Source organism: Salvia hispanica, chromosome 5 (genome assembly GCF_029641045.1).
Source record: "Salvia hispanica isolate PSC_SH4W2 chromosome 5, Shi_PSC_v1, whole genome shotgun sequence".
NCBI lineage: Eukaryota > Viridiplantae > Streptophyta > Magnoliopsida > Lamiales > Lamiaceae > Salvia > Salvia hispanica.
The window spans coordinates 32,951,466-32,974,522 of NC_142696.1; the positions used below are offsets into that span (position 1 = coordinate 32,951,466).

Below are 23,057 nucleotides of genomic sequence, written 5' to 3' on the forward strand. Positions count from 1 at the left end.
TCTGGAGTTTCGACGTTTCATATATGATACAAATGTCATAAACATAAAGACAAAGCATCAATATTTTCAAGTGGTACCTGCCGACATACGCAACACGTCTCCCACCACACCAAGAATCTTTTAGAATCTCAAATCTCTTAATTTTATACTCCTCCTCCTTGTTAATAATAACATAAAAAAACATTATGGGAACGTGCACATCACATAAAATAAGTGATACTAGTACATAACATAAATGACATCAAGAATAAAGATCTCAACTTACAATTGTTTCGCTGCCGCAATTTATGTGAGCCGCTTTGAGCATGACCACTGAAATTCATTTTTTTTAATAGAAGTAAAATCCTTAAATTAACGAAAGTGGTGAGCAAAAGTTCAGCAGACCGACCTGCGCTCTCAACAAAACAAACACACGCACAAGAGCCAAAGCCTAAAAAAGTCTGAAAAATGCAAAAGTCCCTCTGCTAATTAAAGTATATGGACGTGTGATGATATTTTTAAATTTTCAATACTGTGTTTTGTTTGATACCAAATTACCGATCCATATTTAGGTGCCAAAAATATAGTACTCTCTTTTTTTTTATTCTAAATTTTATAGAATTTTGTGTGAAGGTCATCATACGCTCTAACTATTTAAGTTAATGGAGTATTTGTTTTTTAAACGTGCGCTTAGCTATTTTACAATAAAATTTGTCTTGTAATTTGAAAATAAGTCTAATCTATTTCACAAGTAATTCAAACACCCACATGACTAGTAACAAACAATCTAATCCTCCTTTTTTACATAAATGACACTGCTACTATAGAAAGAAGAGAATACAATGTCTTCTCAAAATTAATCATTAAATCGGAAAATTACACATCAAAACTAAAATTGCTTATTTAGCATACACCATAATTAAGCGGAAAAAAATCAACAATATTGATTCCGCCCTTCATGAAAATAAAATAAATTATAAAAAAAATGTTTGCATATTACTAAAAGAATATATATGTATATATATTTTTTGATATTTTTTCGATCTTATTTTGATATAATTAGAAGTGCTATTATGCTACAACTACAATTATTGTAAGACAATAAAATCTAAGTCTATCATATACTTTTCAATAAGACTTACCTAAGTAGTAGTACTATAATAATTTAGACTAATAAACAACATCTCAAACGAATCATTAATATATCACCTGTTCCTTCTTCGTAGCCTTTTAGTTTGTACCTCATTCATTCACTACATTTTATCCCATTTTAAGAAATTTAAATGTTAACCTTATTATTTCATTTACAGTAATGTTTTATTCCATAACAAAATCTTTGATTTTGTCAGCCCCAGATTTCGTCCAACGTTCAAGGTCTTTTACAATATTAAAATATTTTATTATAGTACTCCCTCCATCCCACATAATTTGGGACACTTTGACCCGGCACGGGTTTTAAGAAATCTAATGGAAAGTCAGTTGAAATAATTAGTGGGATGTGGGTCCTACTTTTAAAGTATTAGTTTTATAATAAGAGTGAACTACATAAATGGTACCTGATCTTTCACTTTCGCACGTAAATGGTACCTGATCTTTATTTTATATCGTTTTTGGTACCTATAAATCACATTTTTGGTATCTGATGCAATTTTCTTCCCAAAATGCCCTTTAAACAAATATATTTTCTCATTTATGTCATAGAGGGTATTTTGGGCATATATAAAATTAGTACCAAAAGTGACATTATAATATATTCTCTCATTCTCCTCATTCTTTATACTATTATTATTAATCCATATTATTATTATTATTATTATTATTATTATTATTATTATTATTATTTTGATGTTATAAATTAATAATTAATTTATTTTTAATATTATTCAAATATACTTAAATATAATTATAACTATAATTATATTTAATATTATAATAATATTGTTGATATAATACTAAAAACTGATAGTAATTAATAAGTAATTGTAATATAATTATATAAATTATGATCACATAATATTATGTAATAATAATAATTATTATTATTGTTATTATTATTATTATTATTTTACATTAAATTAGTAACTAATCAATATAGTCTCAATAAAAATTGAACATTATGAATTGTATTCACAATAATAATGATATAAAAAGTTGAATATTTTTAGTTAGGTGTTTCAACCTTAAAAGAATTATAAAATAATTTAATAAAAAATATTCAATTGATTTAATTACTTTAAATAATTAATTTAATTAGGTATTTTGTTTTTTATTCATATTATGAATGCAATTAGAAGGAAAACGAAGGAAGAAGAAACATAAACTAAAGAGAAAAAAGAAAAAAAAGAAAAAAGAAAGGAAGATAAAATACTAAAAAGAAAGAAGAAAATGAAGAAAAAAGAAAGAAGAAGAAACTAAAGAAGAAAAAGAGAAATAAGAAAGGAAGAAAAAATAATTATATATTTGGTACTATTTAATTAAAATTTCCAAAAATATCCTCCATGAAAAAAGCACATATTTGGTACCTAAGGTTATTTTTGTCATTGGGTACCAAAAATGATATAAATTAAAGATCAGGTACCATTTATGTGTGAAAGTGAAAGATCAAATACCATTTATGTAGTTCACTCTTATAATAAAATGTGAGTAGGAATGAGTTCGTGGAATATGAGGTCCACTACCAAAAATGGTAAAAGTGAAGTGTGTCTAGGGGTGGGTAGGTACGGTATACCTTACCGAAACCACCATACCGTATACCTTACCGTAAATACGGTATACGAAAAAGTCATACCTTTACCTTACCAAAGTTTTCGGTATACCGAAGTTCGGTTATACCTTATTTTCGGTATGACGAATTTCCATACCGATACCGTACCGAAGTTCGGTATACCTTACTTTTGCGGTATACCTGACTTTCAACATCGATTAAAATAGAAAATTAGAGTTTTTAGAATATTATTTATATTTTATAATTTTAAAAATAAATTAAATAGAATTTATTCATAACTATATTTATATTTCACAATAGATTTTATAATTTAAAAATATATAAAATATATTTTATATATAATTGTGTTTATATTTTTTGTGTATATACCTTAGTTTACGATATATACTGAATTTCGGTATGCAGCGGTATAACGCGGTATTTGAAAATTCGTATCGTTACCTTACCGGAATTTTTTGATAAGGTATCACACCGTACCGAAAGTCACGGTAATACCGAAAATTTAGTATTTTCGGTATTTTTTCAGTACGATAAGGCCGATATTTTGATATTTCAGTATTTTTTTCCAGCCCTAAGTGTGTCAAATTATGTGAGATGATCCAAAATAGAATACTGTGTCAAATTATGTGGGACGGAGGGAGTAATTGATTTTTGTAACTTAAGGGTTTGATTGTTAATGTTCGTTGATTCATTCAATTCAAAAAAATTATAAGTACATTATTTAACATAAGATATAATTATAAAAAATACTACTCCACATAGAGACATCATATATGAAATAAATCATTTATGTGATTCTAAAAAACTTTGCATATCGGTAGACATCACACATTTTATAGCATTTTGTTGGATTGCGATTTGTAATAGGATTATCACACACAACAATATATCTTTGGTCTCCTCCCTCTGTCCTGTGCCCCATTGTAAAAGTTATTTAATAAAAATATAGGTGGTGACCAGTGAGTGCAAAGAAAAAAGAGTATAAATAAGGAAGTTAAGTTTCTAAATTTAAATTGGAAAGTGAGATATTTAATATATTGGGAATAATAAATTTTATTCTTTTTCTATACTTTATACTCTTTTCTCTTTTACTTTCTCTTTTCTTTTTTTGAAAATTAGTCTCTAAAACCATCAACTTTGCCCAAAATTTGGTATTTCCCATGAACTTTGAAATTGGTATATAATATCACGAACTTTATATTTTGTTTGGTATTTCCCAAACTCACTCAAATAAGATATTTTCATCAAAATCTTATTTAACATAGGCAACCGTGATATGTTTTATAATATTTGAAACCACTTTTTAAGTTCATAACATGTAGCATAAAAAGTCACGTTGAAAACCAAGTTGATTTAATTGTGTCAAGTATGATAAAAGCCTCGTAAGTTAGTCAAATATAGTAATAAACATGCCGTGGGAAATACCAAACAAAATGCAAAGTTCGTGATATTACATACCAATTTCAAAGTTCATGGGAAATACCAAATTTTGGGTAAAGTTCATGGTTTTAGAGACCAATTTCCCTTCTTTTTTCTACTTCATTATTTACTCCCTTCATCCCTAGTTAAAATACACATTCCTCTTATGTCATCAAATTAAAAAAAAAAAAGAATTTTGTAAGTTAAATAAAGAGAGAACGAAGTAGATCAAAGTAACAAAGAGAAAGAGAAAAAAATGACTCACTTACTTTTAGAATTTCCTAAAAAAGCACTGCCTCTGTTCGTTGTTATTGGAGATGTTTTTTTTTTGACACCGATATTAAAAATAGTGTGTTATGTAGATGATGAATAAAGTACTAAGAAATATGAAGAATGCACAAAGAAAGAAAGAATAAAATAAAGACGATATTACTTTTTAACAAAAATAAAAATAATTCAATTAAGTTAGAACTTTCTAAAATAGAAAAATGAGTTGTTTAATCCAGAAAAGAAGGAGAGCACGGAGTAATATAATTCTGTAATCATTCAAAATTTATGTGACAAGAAAAATAAGTATTTCACTTAGATTTAGATTAATATTACGATACAAGTCCCTAGACATGGAAAATATCTAAATCCACAGTTATCTGTTGCTAATTGCAAGCATATGTAATCATTTGTGGTGCCGTTGATTTAATATAAAATCCTTAAATATTAGAAACTGTTTGAGGATTTGAATAATCTGTGGGTGTGGGATTCCAAATCACAGTAGCCCCCATTCTTGCTTAACTTCTACCGACAACACATACCTTCCAACCAACTCATCTTTCTCTCTCACTCACTGTGGATAGAGTATTATTTAGCTCTCTATAATCCTCAATTATTCATGCTCACTTAACTTTCCTAATTCAAAACCAAACACCTATCCAATTTCTCTCAACAACTCATGGCGGAGGAAGAAGTCAAAGCCGTTGAGCCCAAGCCTACCTGCGCCGACGCCGACGTTGCTGAGGAGGAGAAAGCCGTCGTGCCGCTACCACTACCTCCGGCGCTAGACAAACCCGACGACTCCAAAGCTCTTGTCGTCGTTCAAAGTAATTCTCTTTATTACTACTAATTTCTACTTTTCTGAAATTTCTTGTCCATCTTTTCCCCAAATAATTATAAATGAGATTTCTTGGTGATGAATAGTACTAGTATTTTATTGGATTGTTTCTGCAAAAGTTAGTATTTGGAGTCATTTTGTATGGATTGGATTTAATAAAGGAAAAGGCAGCCCTTTAGTAATTCTTTAACCATATATTTGCAGAATCACCTAAAATTAAACTGCTAGTGAGTTGTTTTTCAAGGCTTTTCTGCACTTCCATAGCTTCCTTGTGCTTTGACTGATTTCTCCCCCATCTAACATGTGGAAATCTTTCTATGGTTATTGCTAAACAACCAGAGGCTGCTGAAGAAGAAAAAAAGCCTGAGGAGGGCTCTGTAAACAGAGGTATCATGACTATGCTTTTGCATAGATATGTTTTGCTAGAAAATTGATTTATCTATGGTAGCATATAAGATGAGGAATGTAAGAAGAAGAAAAATACTTAACTCGTATGGTATCTATGTAGATGCTGTGCTTGCCCGAGTAGCTACGGAGAAGAGATTGTCGTTGATCAAAGCATGGGAGGAAAGTGAGAAATCAAAAGCTGAGAACAAGTAAACACTTCTTGAACATGCCATGTTCATCATTACTCGGCTTATCCTACCGAGAACTGTTAGAGTTCTCTTTTTTTTTGTCGCATTTTCACTTAGCAATGCAACTCATGCTTACTCAATCAATTGACAGGGCTCAGAAGAACATGTCTTCTGTCGTAGCTTGGGAGAATAGCAAGAAAGCGACTCTAGATGCTGAGCTGAAGAAGATAGAGGTAAAGACTCTGTCTTCACCACATATATTCATTCCATTTCTCAGTACTATCTCTCTATTATTTCTGCTCTATGTTGACACATACACATGGGAAGTAGGCTGATGGCTACGTCACATTTATTTCGTTGCCGAATAATTCACTCGGAATGTACAGCCCCATGTTAGTTGATGCCTTGGTTTTGTTATGGTCCCTATCTGAACTCAATAGTTGCATAAAACAGATGAAGCTTTTAGGCCCATATTGGTGTTGTTTCTGAATCAGGCCTTGCTGCGGCATGTGAGCTGCTTTAACCGTCACGTAGATATATTCTCGGGACTTATTTGGCATGATGTGTTGTAAAATTTGATCGTCACCGTATGCAATTGTGGCTAACAGGAGCAACTGGAGAAAAAGAAGGCTGGATATATTGAGAAAACGAAGAACAAGATTGCGGCCCTCCACAAGCAAGCGGAGGAGAAAAGAGCATTGATTGAGGCGAAACGTGGAGAGGATCTTCTCAAAGCAGAGGAGACATCAGCAAAATATCGCGCCACGGGCACTGGTCCAAAGAAACTACTTGGATGTTTCTGAAGTTGGAATGGGGTTTGGAACTCAAGTTGATTTGTACATTGTTTTGTTTTGGGATCTCTTTTTATTTGTTGCCAGATTTATTGTGTGATGTACTTAGAATATAATTGTTTCTTGTTAAGTTTGTTCTGTGTGAATAATGATTTATTTGTTTATATAAACTAGAAAATGAAGATTGTAAGAAAATTTGAGATTCCATGTTTTGAACTTGATTGATTATAAGGTTGAGAAAGTTGTAGCGGCAAGAGTTATTACAGTTTTTCTCCTACATAATTAGCACATCACTTTTCACACAAAATTTTCATTTTACATGATTCTTTCCCAGAAACTGCAGTAGATTTAAAACACAATAACTAAGAAGATGTATGAAATCCAGATGGAGAAGCTACATTTTATGATCAAAACGGCTCTCAGAATGAGGGTGCTTCGAGAAATTCCATGTCGTTTCCACCGACAGGGAAATCCAGCAGCAGCCTCAGCATTGCATCAGATGAATCATCAACCTCATATGGCTTCGATGTGTCTGAAAATGCAGCAATGTCCTCTGTTTCCTTCTTGCAGTCCCAAAGCTCGACTTTCATCTCCACCGGGCTGGAGGTCTTGCATGGCTCTATACCATTGGTCGAGTCAACTATGGTCAAGGACGACGATGATTGTGATGTTGAACGGAGAGAGGCAGCTCCACCACATCCATGTCCACCCTCATGCACGTTTCTGAATGATTCTCCAACTTTGCTGTTCCACAGGTGCAGGAAGTAGTCGCCTTTGCTGTTGTTGAACGGGATAGAGAGACGAGACTCGGCCTCAACCCTCACACCCTCCCACTGAGCCTTGTGACAATTAGGGGAACCTGACTTTGAAGATGAAGATGGCTGGTCGAGGGCCTTGCTGTCGAAGCGCTTCCTCAAATGTGAGTTCCAAAAGTTCTTCACATCATTGTCTGTTCTTCCTGGGAGATGAGAGGCTATGATAGCCCATCTGGGCAGAGCAGAAACATCACAATTTCAATGAAACAGACATGTAATGGTTGGGTCCTACCAATGTTTTTATTCACCATGAACTGTCAAGTAATAACCACAACTGGATTTGGAAGAAAGATGGGAGAAGGGGAGGTGATAAATTACTTGTTACCAAGCTCCCCGTGCAGTTGAATAATCGTATTCTCTTCCTCAGCGCTGAAGGGACCGCGTTTGATGTCAGGTCGAAGGTAGTTGGTCCAGCGAAGACGACAACTCTTTCCACAGCGGAGGAGACCTGTGGTTACCACACAGCGTCTCAGTTGACTAAACGAAAAACTGGGGCAGAGTGGCTCAGCAAATCTAATGCAGCAAACATAGAAATCCACTGCACAATACTAGCAAACTCTACTTTGCAGTGACACACTACCTCCAATAAACATGAGATGAAAATTGAGGACTATTTCTTGATAACAAAGAAACCATCCTTTATCACTCAAAGCAGAGGTTCTATTATGTACACATTGTTCAATATCTAAGCAACATGATAGAAGTAGACAATCAGATGCTAATCTGTCAAAAATTTCCTACAAGAATATTCACACTCTTTATGAGAAGTAGCAATACCACAAAGCCCTCAATCACATATTAGGAACATTCGCAAGAGATAATTCATAATTCCTTGAATGTTTTAGATGCTTAACAAGGTAAAAATCAAGTAGTATGTAGTAGAAATCAGAACCAAGATGCATTTTTTTTTTGCTTCCCTTTGTTAGGTTGCATCAAATAAATAGAAAAATAAGGAGAAAAAACCTGCAAGAAGAGGGAGATTTCGCCAAGTGCCATGGCCATTCTGTGTGATGAAGTCAACAAGAATCATGTCCTCTTCGGGAGTCCATGCTCCTTTGGTCACTCCCTCTCTCACACAACATGCCCTTCTGCCCTTCTTCTTCTCCTCTTTCCCTCTCTTCATCCCCATTTTCAACCAATTCTCACTGCTCTCAAAAAAAATAAAATAACATTTGCCTTTAAAATTCAAGAATAATGGAAAAGCTAGAGGTGTGTATATATATATACACAGAGAGAGAAGAAGAAAAGAGAATCTGAGGACAATAAATGCATGGGGATTATATTGAAAAGCAGCATTATCAGAGACATATATGTATCAGGCATCACTTTCCCAGTTTTTTGTCAATTGAACTCATCTATCTGCATCCAATGCATTAAATGTTGTACCCTGCCTTCTGCTCACTTCTCTCTCACATTTACACTCATCTTTCACAGAAAAATTAAGGAAATAAAGAGAGAGAGAAGGTGCTAACCAAGAGAGAGGAAGCAGTGTGTAATTGATGATCTTATCTCTTGGAGTGTTCTTTTTTATGTTCTGTTTCGGCTGATTTCATGCCTTATTTTCTTCTCATGTCATTTCCCTATATTCTACTCAGACCAAAGATTGTGAGAATTTCTTCTCACTTCTAAGTATAATTTTTATTTATTTACTTAATGTCTAGAACCTTTTTTTATCTTTTTTTTTTTATCAATATTGAGGAATGAGGAAACTCATGTGAATCAATTTATTTTTTGTTGAGATAAATGAAGTAATTTGCTAGGCTGGGAGTCGTGACATTTTGGGCAGGTTCGACCTTATAGTTATAGGGGCTCTTTTAATAAATTGTGTACTCCAAGTCATATCATACATATTAGACTCTCTTTTATCGAGTGATATATCATCGTTAGAGCACTCCCAATGGAGTTCCCTTATTTCTCCCTTATTTCTCCCTAACTCCTGCCACATCAGCGCCACATCAGCATCACATTTTATCCCCAGTTTTTAGCCAACCCCTACAATGGTTTCTCCCTTATTTCTCCCTTATTTCTCCCTAACTCAACATTTCATTTTTACATCATCACTAATTTAATTGTTTTATTTTTATATATAATAAAGCTAGCTTATTTAATTTATAAAGATAAATCAAATAAATAGTAATAAAGTTCGTTGTATTAAACACGGGTACACATTACAACGAAGAAAATTAAAAAAAAAAAAAGTACACGAATGGAAATAAAAAATCAAAAAAAAAATTCAAAGAAAAAAAAATTCAAGGGCGGTGGGCGCGGTTTCTATTTGCCCACAATTCTTCGATGATATCGTGTTGTAGTGCTTGATGGGCCTCCTTCTGGTGTATGTCCATGAACGCCTGGAACCGTTCATGTTCGTTGTGCGGTACACCCTGGCGGGCGGACTCGGTTGAGACACCGTGACTCGATGATGCAACACTTGGGTCGTTGGTGACGTCGAGGACGCCTTCGTGTTCATCTTCGATGATCATGTTATGCATGATGATGCACGCATACATGATATCGGCAATATCCCCCTGGTAGAAAAAGCGCGTCGGACCCTTTACCAGTGCAAATCGCGATTGGAGCACCCCAAATGCCCTCTCCACATCCTTGCGCGCAGACTCTTGCGCTCGGGCAAAATACCTTCTTCTATCTCCGAGTGGGCATCTGATCGTCTTCAGAAACACGGGCCATTGCGGATAGATGCCGTCAGCCAGGTAGTACCCCATGTTATGCACATTGCCATTGGCCGTGAATTCGATGGAGGGGCCTAATCCGTTGATCCGCTCGTTGAAAAGGGGCGAGGAATTGAGAACATTTAGGTCGTTGTTCGACCCGGCTATACCAAAATAAGCATGCCAAATCCAAAGCCGTTGGTCGGCAACGGCTTCAAGAATGATGGTGGGATGCGTACCTTTGTAGCCGGTAGTAAACTGGCCTCGCCACGCGGTTGGGCAGTTCTTCCACTGCCAGTGCATACAGTCGATGCTGCCGAGCATCCCCGGAAAGCCGTGGGTCCTCCAGTGCCAATCCAGTAGGAACTGGCAGTCAGCTGCGTCCGGCGAGCGAAGGTAGTGCTCCCCAAATATCTCTCGCACGCCCTGACAGAAATTCTTCAGGCACTCGTTGCCAGTCGTCTCGCCGCATTGCAGATACTCATCGAACATGTCGGCGGACCCTCCATATGCCAACTGCCGGATGGCAACAGTGCATTTCTGTAGGGGCGATAGTCCGGGCTTCCCTGCTGCGTCTCGCTGGAGCCGGAACTCGGGGTAACGCGCGGACAACGCATTAACAATGCGCAGGAAGAGGGAGCGGCGCATTCTGAACCGGCGACGAAATACATCTGCCGGATAACGTGGTTCCTCCGCGAAATAATCGGCGAACAGCCGATCGTGCGCACCAGTGTGGTTGCGAGGGATGTATCGGCGCCGCCGGCGGATTGGCCGTTGGGGGGGTGGCTGCTGCATTCGAGCGATCTCGCTTTGTATGCAGCGGGAGATATAGTTGTTGATTGGGTTGTTGGCGAAACCCGCTACATCCCATCCGGTGGGAGCGGGAGGTACCTCTTCTTCGGAAGAAGAATGTGATATTTCCTCGTCGGACTGAGCACGAGACGATGAATCAGAACTCATTTAATAAAGATGGAGAGAAAAAAGATTGAAAATTTGTGTGAATGAAGTTTGTGGGTGATGAATGGAGGAAGAGGATGAAATATTTATAGGGGTGGGATAAAATAGCCGTTCGGCCAAAAAAAAAAAAAAAAATTTTAAAAATCGCCGATTATCGCCGAGCGTCGCCCACAGTGGCCGGCGATCGCTCGGCGATAATCCGGCGATAAATCGCCACTCGGCGAAGCAACGGTAACATTATCGCCGAATTATCGCCGACTTCGCCACAATGGCCGGCGATAATTCGGCGATAATCGGCGATTTATCGCCGAGAATTCGCCACCTCCATTGGGAGTGCTCTTATACCCTTGACATTACTAAGTTGCAATAGTTTGTCAATATTGAATACTGTAGTACTTACAATAAATAGAAAAAGTTGAACAAGAGATGGGAACAAAGAATGAAATGAAATTAGGTACAAATTTCCTAGTTCTTTCTTGGTAATTTAACAATTATTCGTACCTATCTTTAAAATACTATTTTACCCTTGGTTAATTATTTGCGTCTCTCAGCATTTGAGCTATGTAGAAGTATAAGCTTAACTTAAAACATTCATGATAAATGGTCGAGCCTCGAATCATATCACACGTAGATATATATAGTTCTTATAGAGTCATATTAACCACAAATCCACTCTTAAAGACCGAATTAAAGATCAAATTAGGGTCATCCTTTTTTTAATCTTGTGTTTAGGATTAATATACAATTAATATAATATTTTATTTAATAAAAACTTTTTTATTTTAATTTTAATTTATTTTAATTTATATTTAATTTACTTTTATTTTTTTATTTTTTTATTTTATTTTTTTAACTTTTTTTTTAATTTTTTTAAATTTTTTAAAACTTTTTTTATTCAATAAAAACTTGCCAAAGTAAATAATGAACTATATTCACTAAAAAATGAACTAAATGAAGTATGTTATAAACTTATTACTTCAGTCCATTAGTTTATTAGTACTTCATAATGTGTTATGACATAATTATCTTTCAATTGAGTTTAAGGTTATTACTTCATTTCGTTAGTTTATTACTTCATTCAGTCATATTATTACTTCATTCCGTTAGTTTATTACTTCATTCAGTCATGTTATTACTTCATTCTATTAGTTTAGTACTTACTTCATTCCGCTTGTTTATTACTTCATTCAGTCATGCTATTACTTCATTCCGTTAATTTATTACTTCATTCAGTTATGTTATTACTTCATTTCATTAGTTTAGTACTTCATTTCATTAGTTTATTACTTCATAATGTGTTATGATATAATTATCTTTCAATTGAAGTAAATTCAGTATATAATGAATGCGAAAAATTACTTCATAACATACAGTCATTTAGTTCACTATGTAGTGAATATAGTTCATTATTTACTACAGCAAGTTTTTATCGAATAAAAAAAAATCAAAAAAAATCAAAAAAATAAAAAAAAAATCAAAAAAACATTTTTATTTAATAAAATATTAAATTAATTGTAAATTAATCATAACCATAAGATTAAGATAAATGAGTGGCCCAAATTTGGTCTCTAGTTCGATCTTTAAGAAGGTTCGACATTGATCACAATTCTATAATACCCTAACGCAGTTGAGACTTACAAAAATGTCTTTAAAATTACATTTTTTATGTAAATTAGTATTGTAGGACTAATTTACATGAATAGTAAACCTCGTTTGTACAATAAAGAAGTTCTATGTTTTTCAATTTTACAATCAATGCATCATCATATTGATATAGCATGAATCACGTATTCTATAAGCTTGGGGTTTATAGGCTTGTAGCATGATTTGCACCTCACTCTCAATAAAAAGTTAGCTAAAAAGTGCACAATTAGCACTTCAAAAATGCTAATTATCCTTTGTTTCATTAAATGTACTTAAAGTTAATGGTTGAACCATTTCATTTTTTAACAAGAACATTATTTTTTAATTTTAAATTTTTTTCTTTCATTTATTTTATTTTCTTTTCACTTAATATCAATATACTACTCATTTCTTAGTATTTATGCCAAAAAGTAATGCATTAACTAAGATGGAAAAGAGAGAACATTATTATTATTTTTTTGGTAAATTTTACTTGGTTGCAAATTAATCATATTATAAACTTAAAAATACAATAAAAATGATATTCTTTTTTTTTTTATCGTAATTTAGTGATCACAATATTTTCCATATCATGTTCTTATGTGGATATCATGGAATGTAGATAATTATCATTACATCCATGTCATATGATAACACTCCCTCGTGTACAATTAATATTCCCTTACATCTATTTCGGTTCTTACACAAGTATTAGTAGTAATTAATTTTTATTTTTGGTAATAAGGTCCAATTTTTTCTTTTATCTTTTCCATACATTTTTTCTTCTCTTATTTATCCACTTTCAATTGACAATAAGTCATTCATTTATTTCATATCTCATACTTTACTAATTTCAAATTAGGAATATGTTATCTACGTACTATTAAAATTAATTTTGGGGATAGGCATGAATTAAATTAATTTTTACTATTTTGTCATAATAGATTTTGCATCTTGCAATAAGAGTTTATTTTATTACTTTTCTTATCTCATTATCTATTCCACTGTATTCGTTCTAATCCCATACTTTATCTCGTCATTAATTTACAACAGCAATACTTAAGAATATATTTATTTTATAAATTAATAAAAATTTTACGAAATATAGTATTAAGTATAAAATTATATCACATATTAAAAATACTAAACTATGAAATTATAATAATCCTATGATATTTCATAAATTAATAAGATTTTAAAAATGCGATATAATCTATTAAGAATATACAGTATTTATTTTGTAAATTAATAAGATTTTTAAGATGCGATATTATCTATTAAGAATACTACTCCTAATAATTAATAGTACTTCATTATTAATATCATCACTATTATTTACATTATTACAACAATCAATCTTTTAGATTATATTCTAATGACTTGATTTATAAAATGAAAGTTCAAAACGGTGAGTAACATATTATTATTAGTGGATAGTGAGTAATCCCATTTGACTATGAACATGAAAGTAATCCCATATATATGTTACAATAAGATAAAAACAATAACTTGGGCTCCACAAAACCTTTTGCTTTTTGAACAAATACAGAATAACTTGGTTACCAAGTTCCCTCCTTTGTCCTAAACAGCATTTCCTTTTTATTACTATAAAATTCGCATTTCCAATTCTTTCCTTTTTCATGTATCCAACAGCAAAGCCACAGACCAAAAATCAGCAAAAAATTCTATCTTTTTCAAGAATAAAAGTATTGCAACTTTTTTTTTTCTTTTTTTGTGAGAAAATAATGTTGAAGATGACAATAGTTGGAAGGGTAAGTGATGGGCTGCCTCTAGCTCTAGGCCATGGTTCAAGATATGTGAATGAAGAGAATAACGATGGTGACATCTCTTCTCATAAGCAACAAGCCGAGTTCTTGCTCCAGGAAGTTTCTAGAAGAGCACTTCCACATTCCAAGATGACCATTTTCTTGGATGATCATTGCTTCAAGTTTGCATTTTTATCCTTTATTTTTTTCGAATTATGGGATGCTGTGATTAATTAATTCACCATGTTGTTTTTGCATATTTTGTTTTTGCAGTTACATTGTTGAGAATGGAATGTGCTTCATGGCACTCTGTGATTCAATGTATCCAACAAAGCTGGCCTTTTGTTATTTACAAGATTTGCATAAGGAGTTTGTCAAGTTTGAGGATGTGGGCTTGAATGCCACTTCTATCAGACCCTACAGCCTTGTTAAATTTGGTAACTTGCAATAGATTTAGTGCTTTGGAAGCTGATTTTAGGTGGGAAATTTCTCAACATGATGAATTAAATATGTCTGCTTTACATTGAAGGTGGTGTAATTGCAAATGTAAGAAGGAAATATGTTGACACAAGGTCACAGGCCAACTTGTCAAAGATGAACTCTGGTGCTTCTCAAGATGCAGATGTGATTTCAGAGAGCTTTTCGCGTATTGTACAGCGTAGGCGAAGATCGGGTATGGTGTTTTGGATTTTCATTGAGCTCTGATTCTTGATTTTTTCTTGTCAAATACTTACATGCATGATGAGAGTGATTCATTTGTTTGGAATGTCAGAACTGTTTGGGAGGATAAGTGAAGCACATTTGCATTCTTCTCCAATTTGGTGTTCCAATAGGCTTGAGGTAGGTTTTATAGAAGCTTTTACATGAAAAACAGAGTTATTTTGCATAATTAATTGGAGAGGAAGCTTATGTTTTGTATGAACTTTTGCAGATAATCGCGTTGAAATGGATCCCAATAGGACTGGTTGTAGCTGTTGCAACTGTAGTTATATGGACCAGATGGTTTCATTGTGATGTGTTCTTGATTTGTTGATTTGTGAATAGTTGAAATCTTCTTATTTCTCTAACTTATTACAGAATGAAGATTTGCAGTGTACAATTTTGACTAAAGAAAAACTACCACATTACCACATTAACTAGGATATACATCTTGCAACTTATTACAGGAAATTACAACTTAATAGCATCAATCACATATACAATTCATCACAAGAAAAGTTAAAAACTCCGGGAAAATAATCGACCAGACCAGCCTCTGAGATCTGATCATCGAAGCCAAATGGTGATCGAAGAATATCATCAATAGATATACTATTGAAGTTTGGTTTAGTGTGGATTTCTTCAGTGCCGATGGCCTCTCCATTGAGCTGAGCCGAAGAGTCTTCAGAGATCGAGCTTCCATAGTCAAAAGGGTATTTGAGATCTTGTGCGTTGCTAGAAGAAGAGCCGTGGTTGTGGCCATTGAACTGGTCAAGAGACAACCATTCAGCAAAAAGGACTTTTGGCAAGTTGCATTTGTCTTGTTGGTGATCTATAGACTGATCCGTGTCCGTTGATGATGCTTCCGTGTTTTCTAGGGAGTCAAAGGTACTATTTTGGGGAGGCGACTTGGACGAAGAAGAGGGTGCATCAGCAAATTTTGAGAGCCTTTTCTTTAGGTAAGAATGCCAGTGGTTTTTGATCTCGTTATCAGTTCTTCCGGGTAGGTGATGTGCTATCTGAGACCACCTGATCATACATACAATAATCAAACATTAGTACTTAAATTTGATCAGTTTTTAAGTAGAATTAAGTGCATGTTGTAAGAAGTTAGTTAGTTACTTGTTTCCTAAGACTCGGTGAAGGGCGAAGATCTTGTCCTCCTCTGCGAAGCTAAACGCCCCACGCTTCAGTCCGGGCCTTAGATAGTTAATCCACCTTAATCTGCAGCTCTTTCCATTCCTTTTAAGACCTGCCAACAAACAATGTAGGATGATTGATTAAACTTTTGTAAGTATTCTGTTTGTGTATGGATGTCATCAAATTTGTACATATATGCAACTATTAACTTTAATATGCTTAGATGGTTGACTTGAAACAGCAATCAAACTGGTTCAAAATGTATTTAAAGTGGTGGTGGTGAATTAGTAATGTGAGATGTAGAGACATAATTGGCTGAAGACTGGTATAAATATTAGTTATATTCAAAGTCATAGGCGTGGTATGGTTTTGTTCGAATTTCTTATTTGACTCTGCAATTTACCTTCACTCACTAAGGTTGTTGTCTCTCACTAATTAGCAGAATCATATTATCAGGAGCAACATTAAAAGCTTAAAATAATATGGAAAAAATAGCTCAAATTAGTGCAGGTTTGATCAGAAGTTGAAGGAGGTAGATAGCTCAAAATAACTCATGAAAATATGTAGGTATGTTGACATTCTTGTTTAGTTTATATACATAAAATTAAATAAGTTACCTGCATTGAGAGGAATGGAGCTCCAGCAGCCATGGCCATATTTCATGATGTGGTTTTTGAGCTTGAGATCTTCATCTGGAGACCACAGCCCCTTCTTGTGCTTCTGCGCCGTCTTCGCCTTCTCTGACTTCTTGCACCCCATTAGAGGTATGTATGATGAACAGGTATGTTTGATGTCTGAAGTTGCACAAGAAATAATTTGGAATTTTGATGTGAGGCCTTGCCACCATTTAAACAAGGATTAGTTGGCAAGGATTTCTAACAAATTAATTTGGTTTGATTAAAGAATAAGGAGGACTAGAAGAAATTATATTAAAACCGAGTCCTTAAACGACATTTTCATGAGATTGGAGAAATCAGAAAAGAGTTGTTTTGGACATATTCGGATACCTACTTTACACGAGCTAGTAATTTTGCATTATTATGTTTATTTATTAATTTCCACTTGTTTTCAATTCCCCAATAACTATATAACTGATCATTGTATTATATCCAGTTTTCATTAAAAAAAAAAACATTGACGTAATAGTATATTATACGTCTAGAGACATTATACTAGTATATGGTATGTATGTATGTATAAATTATACTTGCATGAGCCTTTAATTTGCTGTACTACAATTTTCACTGTTAATTTAATAAATTTGGCAGATCCTATGTTGTTTTCTAGTATTACACTGTGGTTGACTGCGTTAGTAATATAAGCGACAATTGTGGAACTAATTTAATGAACTGAATTTTTTTAAAGAATTCACAAACGAAATAAAATTTTACATAACTCGTGTAACAACTCTATTAGTACTTATTAGGTGCGCATATTTGGTGGGAATATTTGCTTCTAGTTTAGGTGGAGACAACAATGTTACCTTCATTTTTTCATTAACTCTTTTGAGTATTTCATTGCGAATGTTGATTGTTTCAGGTTTCCCTAAACACGCGAGTTTTACTTTTGGCAAAAATTAAGTTTGACTTTTGTCTATGTGAGAGATTAATTACGTAACACACAAGAAAAAAATCTGTAACTTTTTTCTCAAATTTTCCAATTGCTATCCTATCTCTACCTATATCCAAATTTCTAATTAATCTTCGTCGATTTATTATCTTTATTCAACAATATTACATTATTACTACATTTTAGATTTCAAAATACAATGCTATCAATTTGTGATGATAAAATAATTTAATTTTCAATTTATGTTTTATTTTGAAACCAAATCAATGCTAGTATCAATTTGTGATTAATGTTGAAATTAAAATGAATGAGGGTTTTTTTGGAAGCAATAGCAAGAGGGTAGAGAAAAACGTAAAGCTCGAAGATTTACCTGTTAATCAATTTGAACAAGATGGAAGTCTTTCGAGAGAATTGAATTATCACACCACTTTCGAAATATGATCAGTAATCACATGGAATTATAGTTGGATTTTTTTTAGATTATCGCCTTTTTATTTGTTGTCTAATGTAGAAGGTGAGTAATTGGAACAAGTTTGTTTGAATTTTTGATGCATTTGGGACAAGTTTGTTTGAATTTGTGATGCACGTTTTTTCACTTTCATATTTTTTTTCAAGAATTCTGTAGTATATCTATAAAAGACACATAATTATACACGCATGTACTACTTGGGAGGAGCTTAAGCCCCTCCCAGTTATTATTTTTAGAAAATATTATTCATATAATATTATCAGATTTTCAGTATTTTACAAAAATTATTTTGCAAAAGTCCCTATTATTAGAACAAAATACTTTTTCCGTTTCATTATAATTGAGTCATTTCTTTTTCTTCTCTCATTTAAAAAAATAATAAATAGTTAAAATGAAGAAAAAGCAAAATAACGTAGAATAATTAATATTGATAAGACATTTTAATCTCGAAATTTATAATGTATAACCCCTACCAAAAAATTTGTTGCGTCCCAACTCTCTCCTCTTTAGTTTCAATTGGTCGAAAATGTGAATTGTATTATAATTGCGAATAAAGTAAAGTTCTTAGGTTTTTAATAACACGGTTTACAAGTGGTACATTTTGGAATTTAAATTTAAAAGAGGTTGGTAATTTGGATAGTTAAAAACGCGTTAGTTAATATACAAACTAACCAAGAGAGAAAACTGTCTTGATCTTTTTTAATCAATCATGCATTCTTGGAAGTAGTTAGCACTCAGGTTGGAGTATAATTTAATTTTTATAAAGACTAATAAAAAGCACGTTCAAACTATCTTTACATTTTGATTTGACCGACAGATTGTAGAATCAATTTTAACATTATTCATGAATTGGTGTGTTTATAAATAATCCTCCATGCTTCTCCTTACCCTTAATTAAATTAACAACTTAATCATATATCTCACTTGTCCTTAAAGAATTTCATCAAATGCAATTTTCAAATTCCAAGACCCTACACCCCTTTCCATTTCTTACCATAAATCTCAACGTATCACGCAGATACCTTAAATTAAACTTCTTGTCCTGAACGTATTATATTGCATTATGTTATATATTATTCATATATCTTTTATTTTATTTTTTTGTGGCGACTTTCCTTTTTGTTACCCAATTAAGTAGCGCATGAGTTTGGTGCTGAGATAGTTTATATTTGCTAGCTTAATATAATAAGCTTTAAATAGAAGGCGACTAGCATTAATATAAATGATTTTGGAAGATTGCCGATACAAAAAAATCACATTATAGATATGCGTGTGTTGTTTTATTATGATTACCAGAGATCACACGTACATCAATGGTTAGCTAGAAGGAAAATATGAAGATACTATGTTTCAGACAAAATAATGGTTACGCGATTCTGTGCTACATTTTATAATATATTTACGATTCATTATTTATCATCGTATGCTACGAATATTCAATAATCAACATCATATAGTATTGTATTTGATGAAATTTAATGAAATACAAACTACAATTAACAAATCCAATCGAACAATCAAACATATATTTTTACAATTTTCAATTCTTTTCACATATTTTACGGATGTGGTTAATTTTACCTAAACTACATGGATATTTTTTGTTGTAAACCCCATTTAAATTAACCATTATTTTACCTAAGTATGTTTTACCTTAGAGTATAGGAGACAAATAGTGGGGATTACTTGAATGTGTGATACAATGCATTCTTTCCTATTTATCATAACTTTATAACTATATAAGAACACACCTATCCCTACTAATTACTACTATAGTACAGTATTTTGTTATTGCAAGATTTATACCCCAAATAATCCAAGAGCTCTTGTGTGGGCTCGCACATAGCTAGAGCCTAGAGAACGTGGTTATACTGGATCCTTTCCGGTTTGTCTCCCATTGAGTTGAGTTTTTTTTTACAACAGAAATATTATATATTAAATATAATACTTATCAATAATCACTTTTAAATTACAACAAATCTTTTGTACAACCAAAAATTAGCTTATTTGAAAAAAAATAGATTTATTTATGCATTTAATTAAAGTATATGTATGCCTATATAGTACATGGAAAGTATATAATATTGTGGTCATATATTTATGATTTGTGTATAATTTTTTTTATTTTTTTAGAACCATAAATGTAATTAGTGCATACTTTTATTCAAATTTTTTTTAAAAAATAGGGAGGAAATTCAAATATAAAAATAAAAAATGAGGTTAAAGGCTAATAAGTCTTTTTAACTTGTCCACTTACTATATCTATTATTTTAATATATAATTCATATATCAAATTATTAATATAGTCTTATTTTGATTGTACAAAATTTGATTGTTTATCATCACTTTAAATTAATATAGGAAATAGTCATTTTTATTTGGAACAAACTATCATAAGTTTTGTTCTAAACACAATCATTCAATATAGGAAATGAGTCATTTTTATTTGGAACAAACTATCATAAGTTTTGTTCTAAACACAATCATTCCTATTTATAAGAATATGCTCTCTCCGTCCGACATTAGGAGTCCCGTTCACTTTTGGGCACTTGTTTTGTAAAAATGATAATAAATAGTTAAAGTAGAGAAATTGTAAAGTAAGAGAAAGAATATTGTTAAGAAGACTCTTCTCAACATTATTCTCTATTTTACTTTATTATTTCTCCCCTTTAACTATTTATTATCAGTTTTACAAAACAAGTGCCCAAAAGTGACCGGGACTCCTAATGACGGACGAAAGGAGTATTTATTAGGATAGGTTGTCGCTAGTGCTATTATATTTATTAGGATTAATTGTCAGAATACAAAGCAACAATTTTTTTCCAAATTTCAACGGCCGCAAATTTTTCTCAAATGAACTCAATATTTTTCAACCAAACCAAAAAATACCAACAGTTTTGCTTCTCCAAAAACAAACAGCATTTGATGTCATGTGACGATGGATATTTTTTGTAGTTTGAAGAATGTCGTCTACAATTAATGCAGTTTGGGTGAAACAGATGGATAGATGATTTTTTTGCCTGTAATGAAATTTTCCGGCCTAAATATTGATTATTGAATATGCCTCTTTTCTTTATCAAATCAAAATGAGGAATCTTATTTTATATATATTCAAGAGTACATATATACAACTCACAGCATATGGATCTCGAAGAAAAAATAATTTGGGGTGTAAATTGCAAAAAAAATCTAATTGACCGACTGATAAATCTTATAAAAAATTGCTAAATGGTATGGATATTTTTAAAAATCTGGCAATTAACTGCCCATTCATTTAACCATATATTTTACTCTACTAATTAAAAAACTATTGGATATAATATTATCTAAACATAGTCTTCTTTTACTGTTTTAATACATCTACAAAAATTTGTCAAATTTTATTTGGTATAGTACTATTTTTCACTATATATATTATTCTAATATACTACCAATCTATTTACAATTTTCACTATATGATATAGTACTATTTTTCCACCCACAATATATTTATTAGTCATTTATAATACTACTCTTAGAGTGAATTTCTTTCTCAACTTGTAATATTAGCGCGACATATTATCACGCATATTTTTTTTAGAATTATATATGATGAACTAACACATTTATATAAGTAATTCGTTTCGCAACTCCATCATTATTTTTCCTCAACGACTGTCGGTTACTGACTCAAAGTTGCATAGAAAAAAAATATTATTTTGCCTCATACTAAATCATAGAGTAATCAATTATTTTTGCTTATTATATGAACAATGATTGACTAATTAACTTTAAACTTGCACAAATTCTGTTCATAGTAGAATTTCGAAGGATAGTTCATTGTACTTTAACAAGTTGAATAATTGTTTCTGAATGTTCTTTTGAAATATTACTATAATAATAGACCTTCACTATTCACATAGTAGAAATAATTTAAATTTGCAGTTGCTTCTTTCATCACGCAAAAACAATTTAGACCATTGTTTCTCATCTCTAAATTGATCAAAGTCTGTCACTCATTTAAATAGTTTATCTTCTTTAGTGTAATTAATTCATTGACCTCTCATAGTATTAATTTGTATCTCTAATATTTAAATACTAATATCGCAAAAATTCACTAGCCGTAGAAGTCAGTGTGTATAGTATTTCTATGACAGCTAGAGTTTCATTCATCCACATTTAATTTTCTAATAATTATTTAAAAAATATATACTCAAAACGGTGACACATTTTCTTAGACACACACAGAAGGAGAATATGTATAAAATATATGCATATATCGAATTTGCTATTTTAGTCCAATATTAGTATATAGGAAAGCGTCAGTGTTGAATGTTGCTTCTTTGTGAATTGTCTACCGACAACTGTTATTGTAATTTTAACAAAAATAAAATTAAAGAGAGAAGCAATGCATAAACGTAATATGATTTGATCCGTCTTTATTTAAAGAGTGAACCTCACAAAAAGTCCTTGGACTATGAGTTTATCTCGAAAATGGTCCCTGGATTTTAAAAATATCACCAATAGTCCTTGGACTAAAAGTTTATATAAAAAACGATCCTTTTACACTATTTCGAGACGAAAATGCCCTTTCGGATGGTTTTGGGGGGTTTGGGCAATTTGGTCCTTTTACACTTTAAATCTAATATTATTTCAGTTATATACTAAATCTGATATTATTTCAAAATTATCATTCTTCTTCCCTTTTGTCGTCCTTCACTTTGTTTCTTTATTTCAATATTAGATTTAATTTTACAAAATTAAATTTTAAATTTCAATT

The 23,057-nt window shown here is 32.2% G+C and overlaps 4 protein-coding genes across 5 annotated transcripts; 2 read left to right on the top strand and 2 right to left on the bottom strand.

The window, feature by feature from the left end:
- Positions 1-4,869: 4,869 nt before the first annotated feature.
- LOC125187978 (remorin-like) lies at positions 4,870-6,810 on the top strand. The gene is made up of 5 exons (XM_048084683.2): positions 4,870-5,217; positions 5,568-5,615; positions 5,737-5,824; positions 5,955-6,036; positions 6,412-6,810. The coding sequence occupies exons 1-5, from the start codon at positions 5,070-5,072 to the stop codon at positions 6,604-6,606; spliced, it is 561 nt and encodes a 186-aa protein (XP_047940640.1). The 5' UTR covers positions 4,870-5,069; the 3' UTR covers positions 6,607-6,810.
- Positions 6,811-6,892: 82 nt separating this feature from the next.
- Positions 6,893-9,008, bottom strand: LOC125187975 (transcription factor MYB17-like). Of its 2 annotated transcripts, none has more exons than XM_048084679.2 (4): positions 8,882-9,008; positions 8,373-8,554; positions 7,728-7,857; positions 6,893-7,581 (listed from the first exon to the last, which is right to left on the bottom strand). In XM_048084679.2, exons 2-4 carry the CDS (start codon positions 8,536-8,538, stop codon positions 7,014-7,016), a joined length of 864 nt encoding a protein of 287 aa, XP_047940636.1. In that variant the 5' UTR covers positions 8,539-8,554; positions 8,882-9,008; the 3' UTR covers positions 6,893-7,013. The 2 variants fall into 2 exon arrangements, with proteins under 2 accessions (XP_047940636.1, XP_047940635.1); XM_048084678.2 differs by lacking the exon at positions 8,882-9,008 and adding an exon at positions 8,716-8,874.
- Positions 9,009-14,315: 5,307 nt separating this feature from the next.
- Positions 14,316-15,565, top strand: LOC125187977 (SNARE-like superfamily protein). The gene is made up of 5 exons (XM_048084681.2): positions 14,316-14,603; positions 14,695-14,858; positions 14,951-15,094; positions 15,194-15,261; positions 15,353-15,565. The coding sequence occupies exons 1-5, from the start codon at positions 14,401-14,403 to the stop codon at positions 15,452-15,454; spliced, it is 681 nt and encodes a 226-aa protein (XP_047940638.1). The 5' UTR covers positions 14,316-14,400; the 3' UTR covers positions 15,455-15,565.
- Positions 15,466-17,132, bottom strand: LOC125187976 (transcription factor LAF1-like). Its single transcript, XM_048084680.2, has 3 exons — positions 16,878-17,132; positions 16,243-16,372; positions 15,466-16,149 (listed from the first exon to the last, which is right to left on the bottom strand). Exons 1-3 carry the CDS (start codon positions 17,017-17,019, stop codon positions 15,612-15,614), a joined length of 810 nt encoding a protein of 269 aa, XP_047940637.1. The 5' UTR covers positions 17,020-17,132; the 3' UTR covers positions 15,466-15,611.
- Between the last annotated feature and the right edge of the window lie 5,925 nt (positions 17,133-23,057).

What these genes read in the sequence shown, in the direction of transcription:
- LOC125187978 (XM_048084683.2), top strand. Translation starts at nt 5,070, where the DNA reads ATGGCGGAGGAAGAAGTCAAAGCCGTTGAGCCCAAGCCTACCTGCGCC. An exon ending in GGAGGGCTCTGTAAACAGAG is followed by an intron (nt 5,616 to 5,736) that starts GTATCATGACTA and finishes GTATCTATGTAG; the next exon opens with ATGCTGTGCTTGCCCGAGTA. An exon ending in AAATCAAAAGCTGAGAACAA is followed by an intron (nt 5,825 to 5,954) that starts GTAAACACTTCT and finishes ATCAATTGACAG; the next exon opens with GGCTCAGAAGAACATGTCTT.
- LOC125187975 (XM_048084678.2), bottom strand. An exon ending in AAATCTCCCTCTTCTTGCAG is followed by an intron (nt 7,858 to 8,372) that starts GTTTTTTCTCCT and finishes TGGTAACCACAG; the next exon opens with GTCTCCTCCGCTGTGGAAAG. An exon ending in CACGGGGAGCTTGGTAACAA is followed by an intron (nt 7,582 to 7,727) that starts GTAATTTATCAC and finishes TGCTCTGCCCAG; the next exon opens with ATGGGCTATCATAGCCTCTC.
- LOC125187977 (XM_048084681.2), top strand. Translation starts at nt 14,401, where the DNA reads ATGTTGAAGATGACAATAGTTGGAAGGGTAAGTGATGGGCTGCCTCTA. An exon ending in CTACAGCCTTGTTAAATTTG is followed by an intron (nt 14,859 to 14,950) that starts GTAACTTGCAAT and finishes TTTACATTGAAG; the next exon opens with GTGGTGTAATTGCAAATGTA. An exon ending in ACAGCGTAGGCGAAGATCGG is followed by an intron (nt 15,095 to 15,193) that starts GTATGGTGTTTT and finishes TTGGAATGTCAG; the next exon opens with AACTGTTTGGGAGGATAAGT.
- LOC125187976 (XM_048084680.2), bottom strand. Translation starts at nt 17,019, where the DNA reads ATGGGGTGCAAGAAGTCAGAGAAGGCGAAGACGGCGCAGAAGCACAAG. An exon ending in CTCCATTCCTCTCAATGCAG is followed by an intron (nt 16,373 to 16,877) that starts GTAACTTATTTA and finishes GTTTGTTGGCAG; the next exon opens with GTCTTAAAAGGAATGGAAAG. An exon ending in CACCGAGTCTTAGGAAACAA is followed by an intron (nt 16,150 to 16,242) that starts GTAACTAACTAA and finishes ATGTATGATCAG; the next exon opens with GTGGTCTCAGATAGCACATC.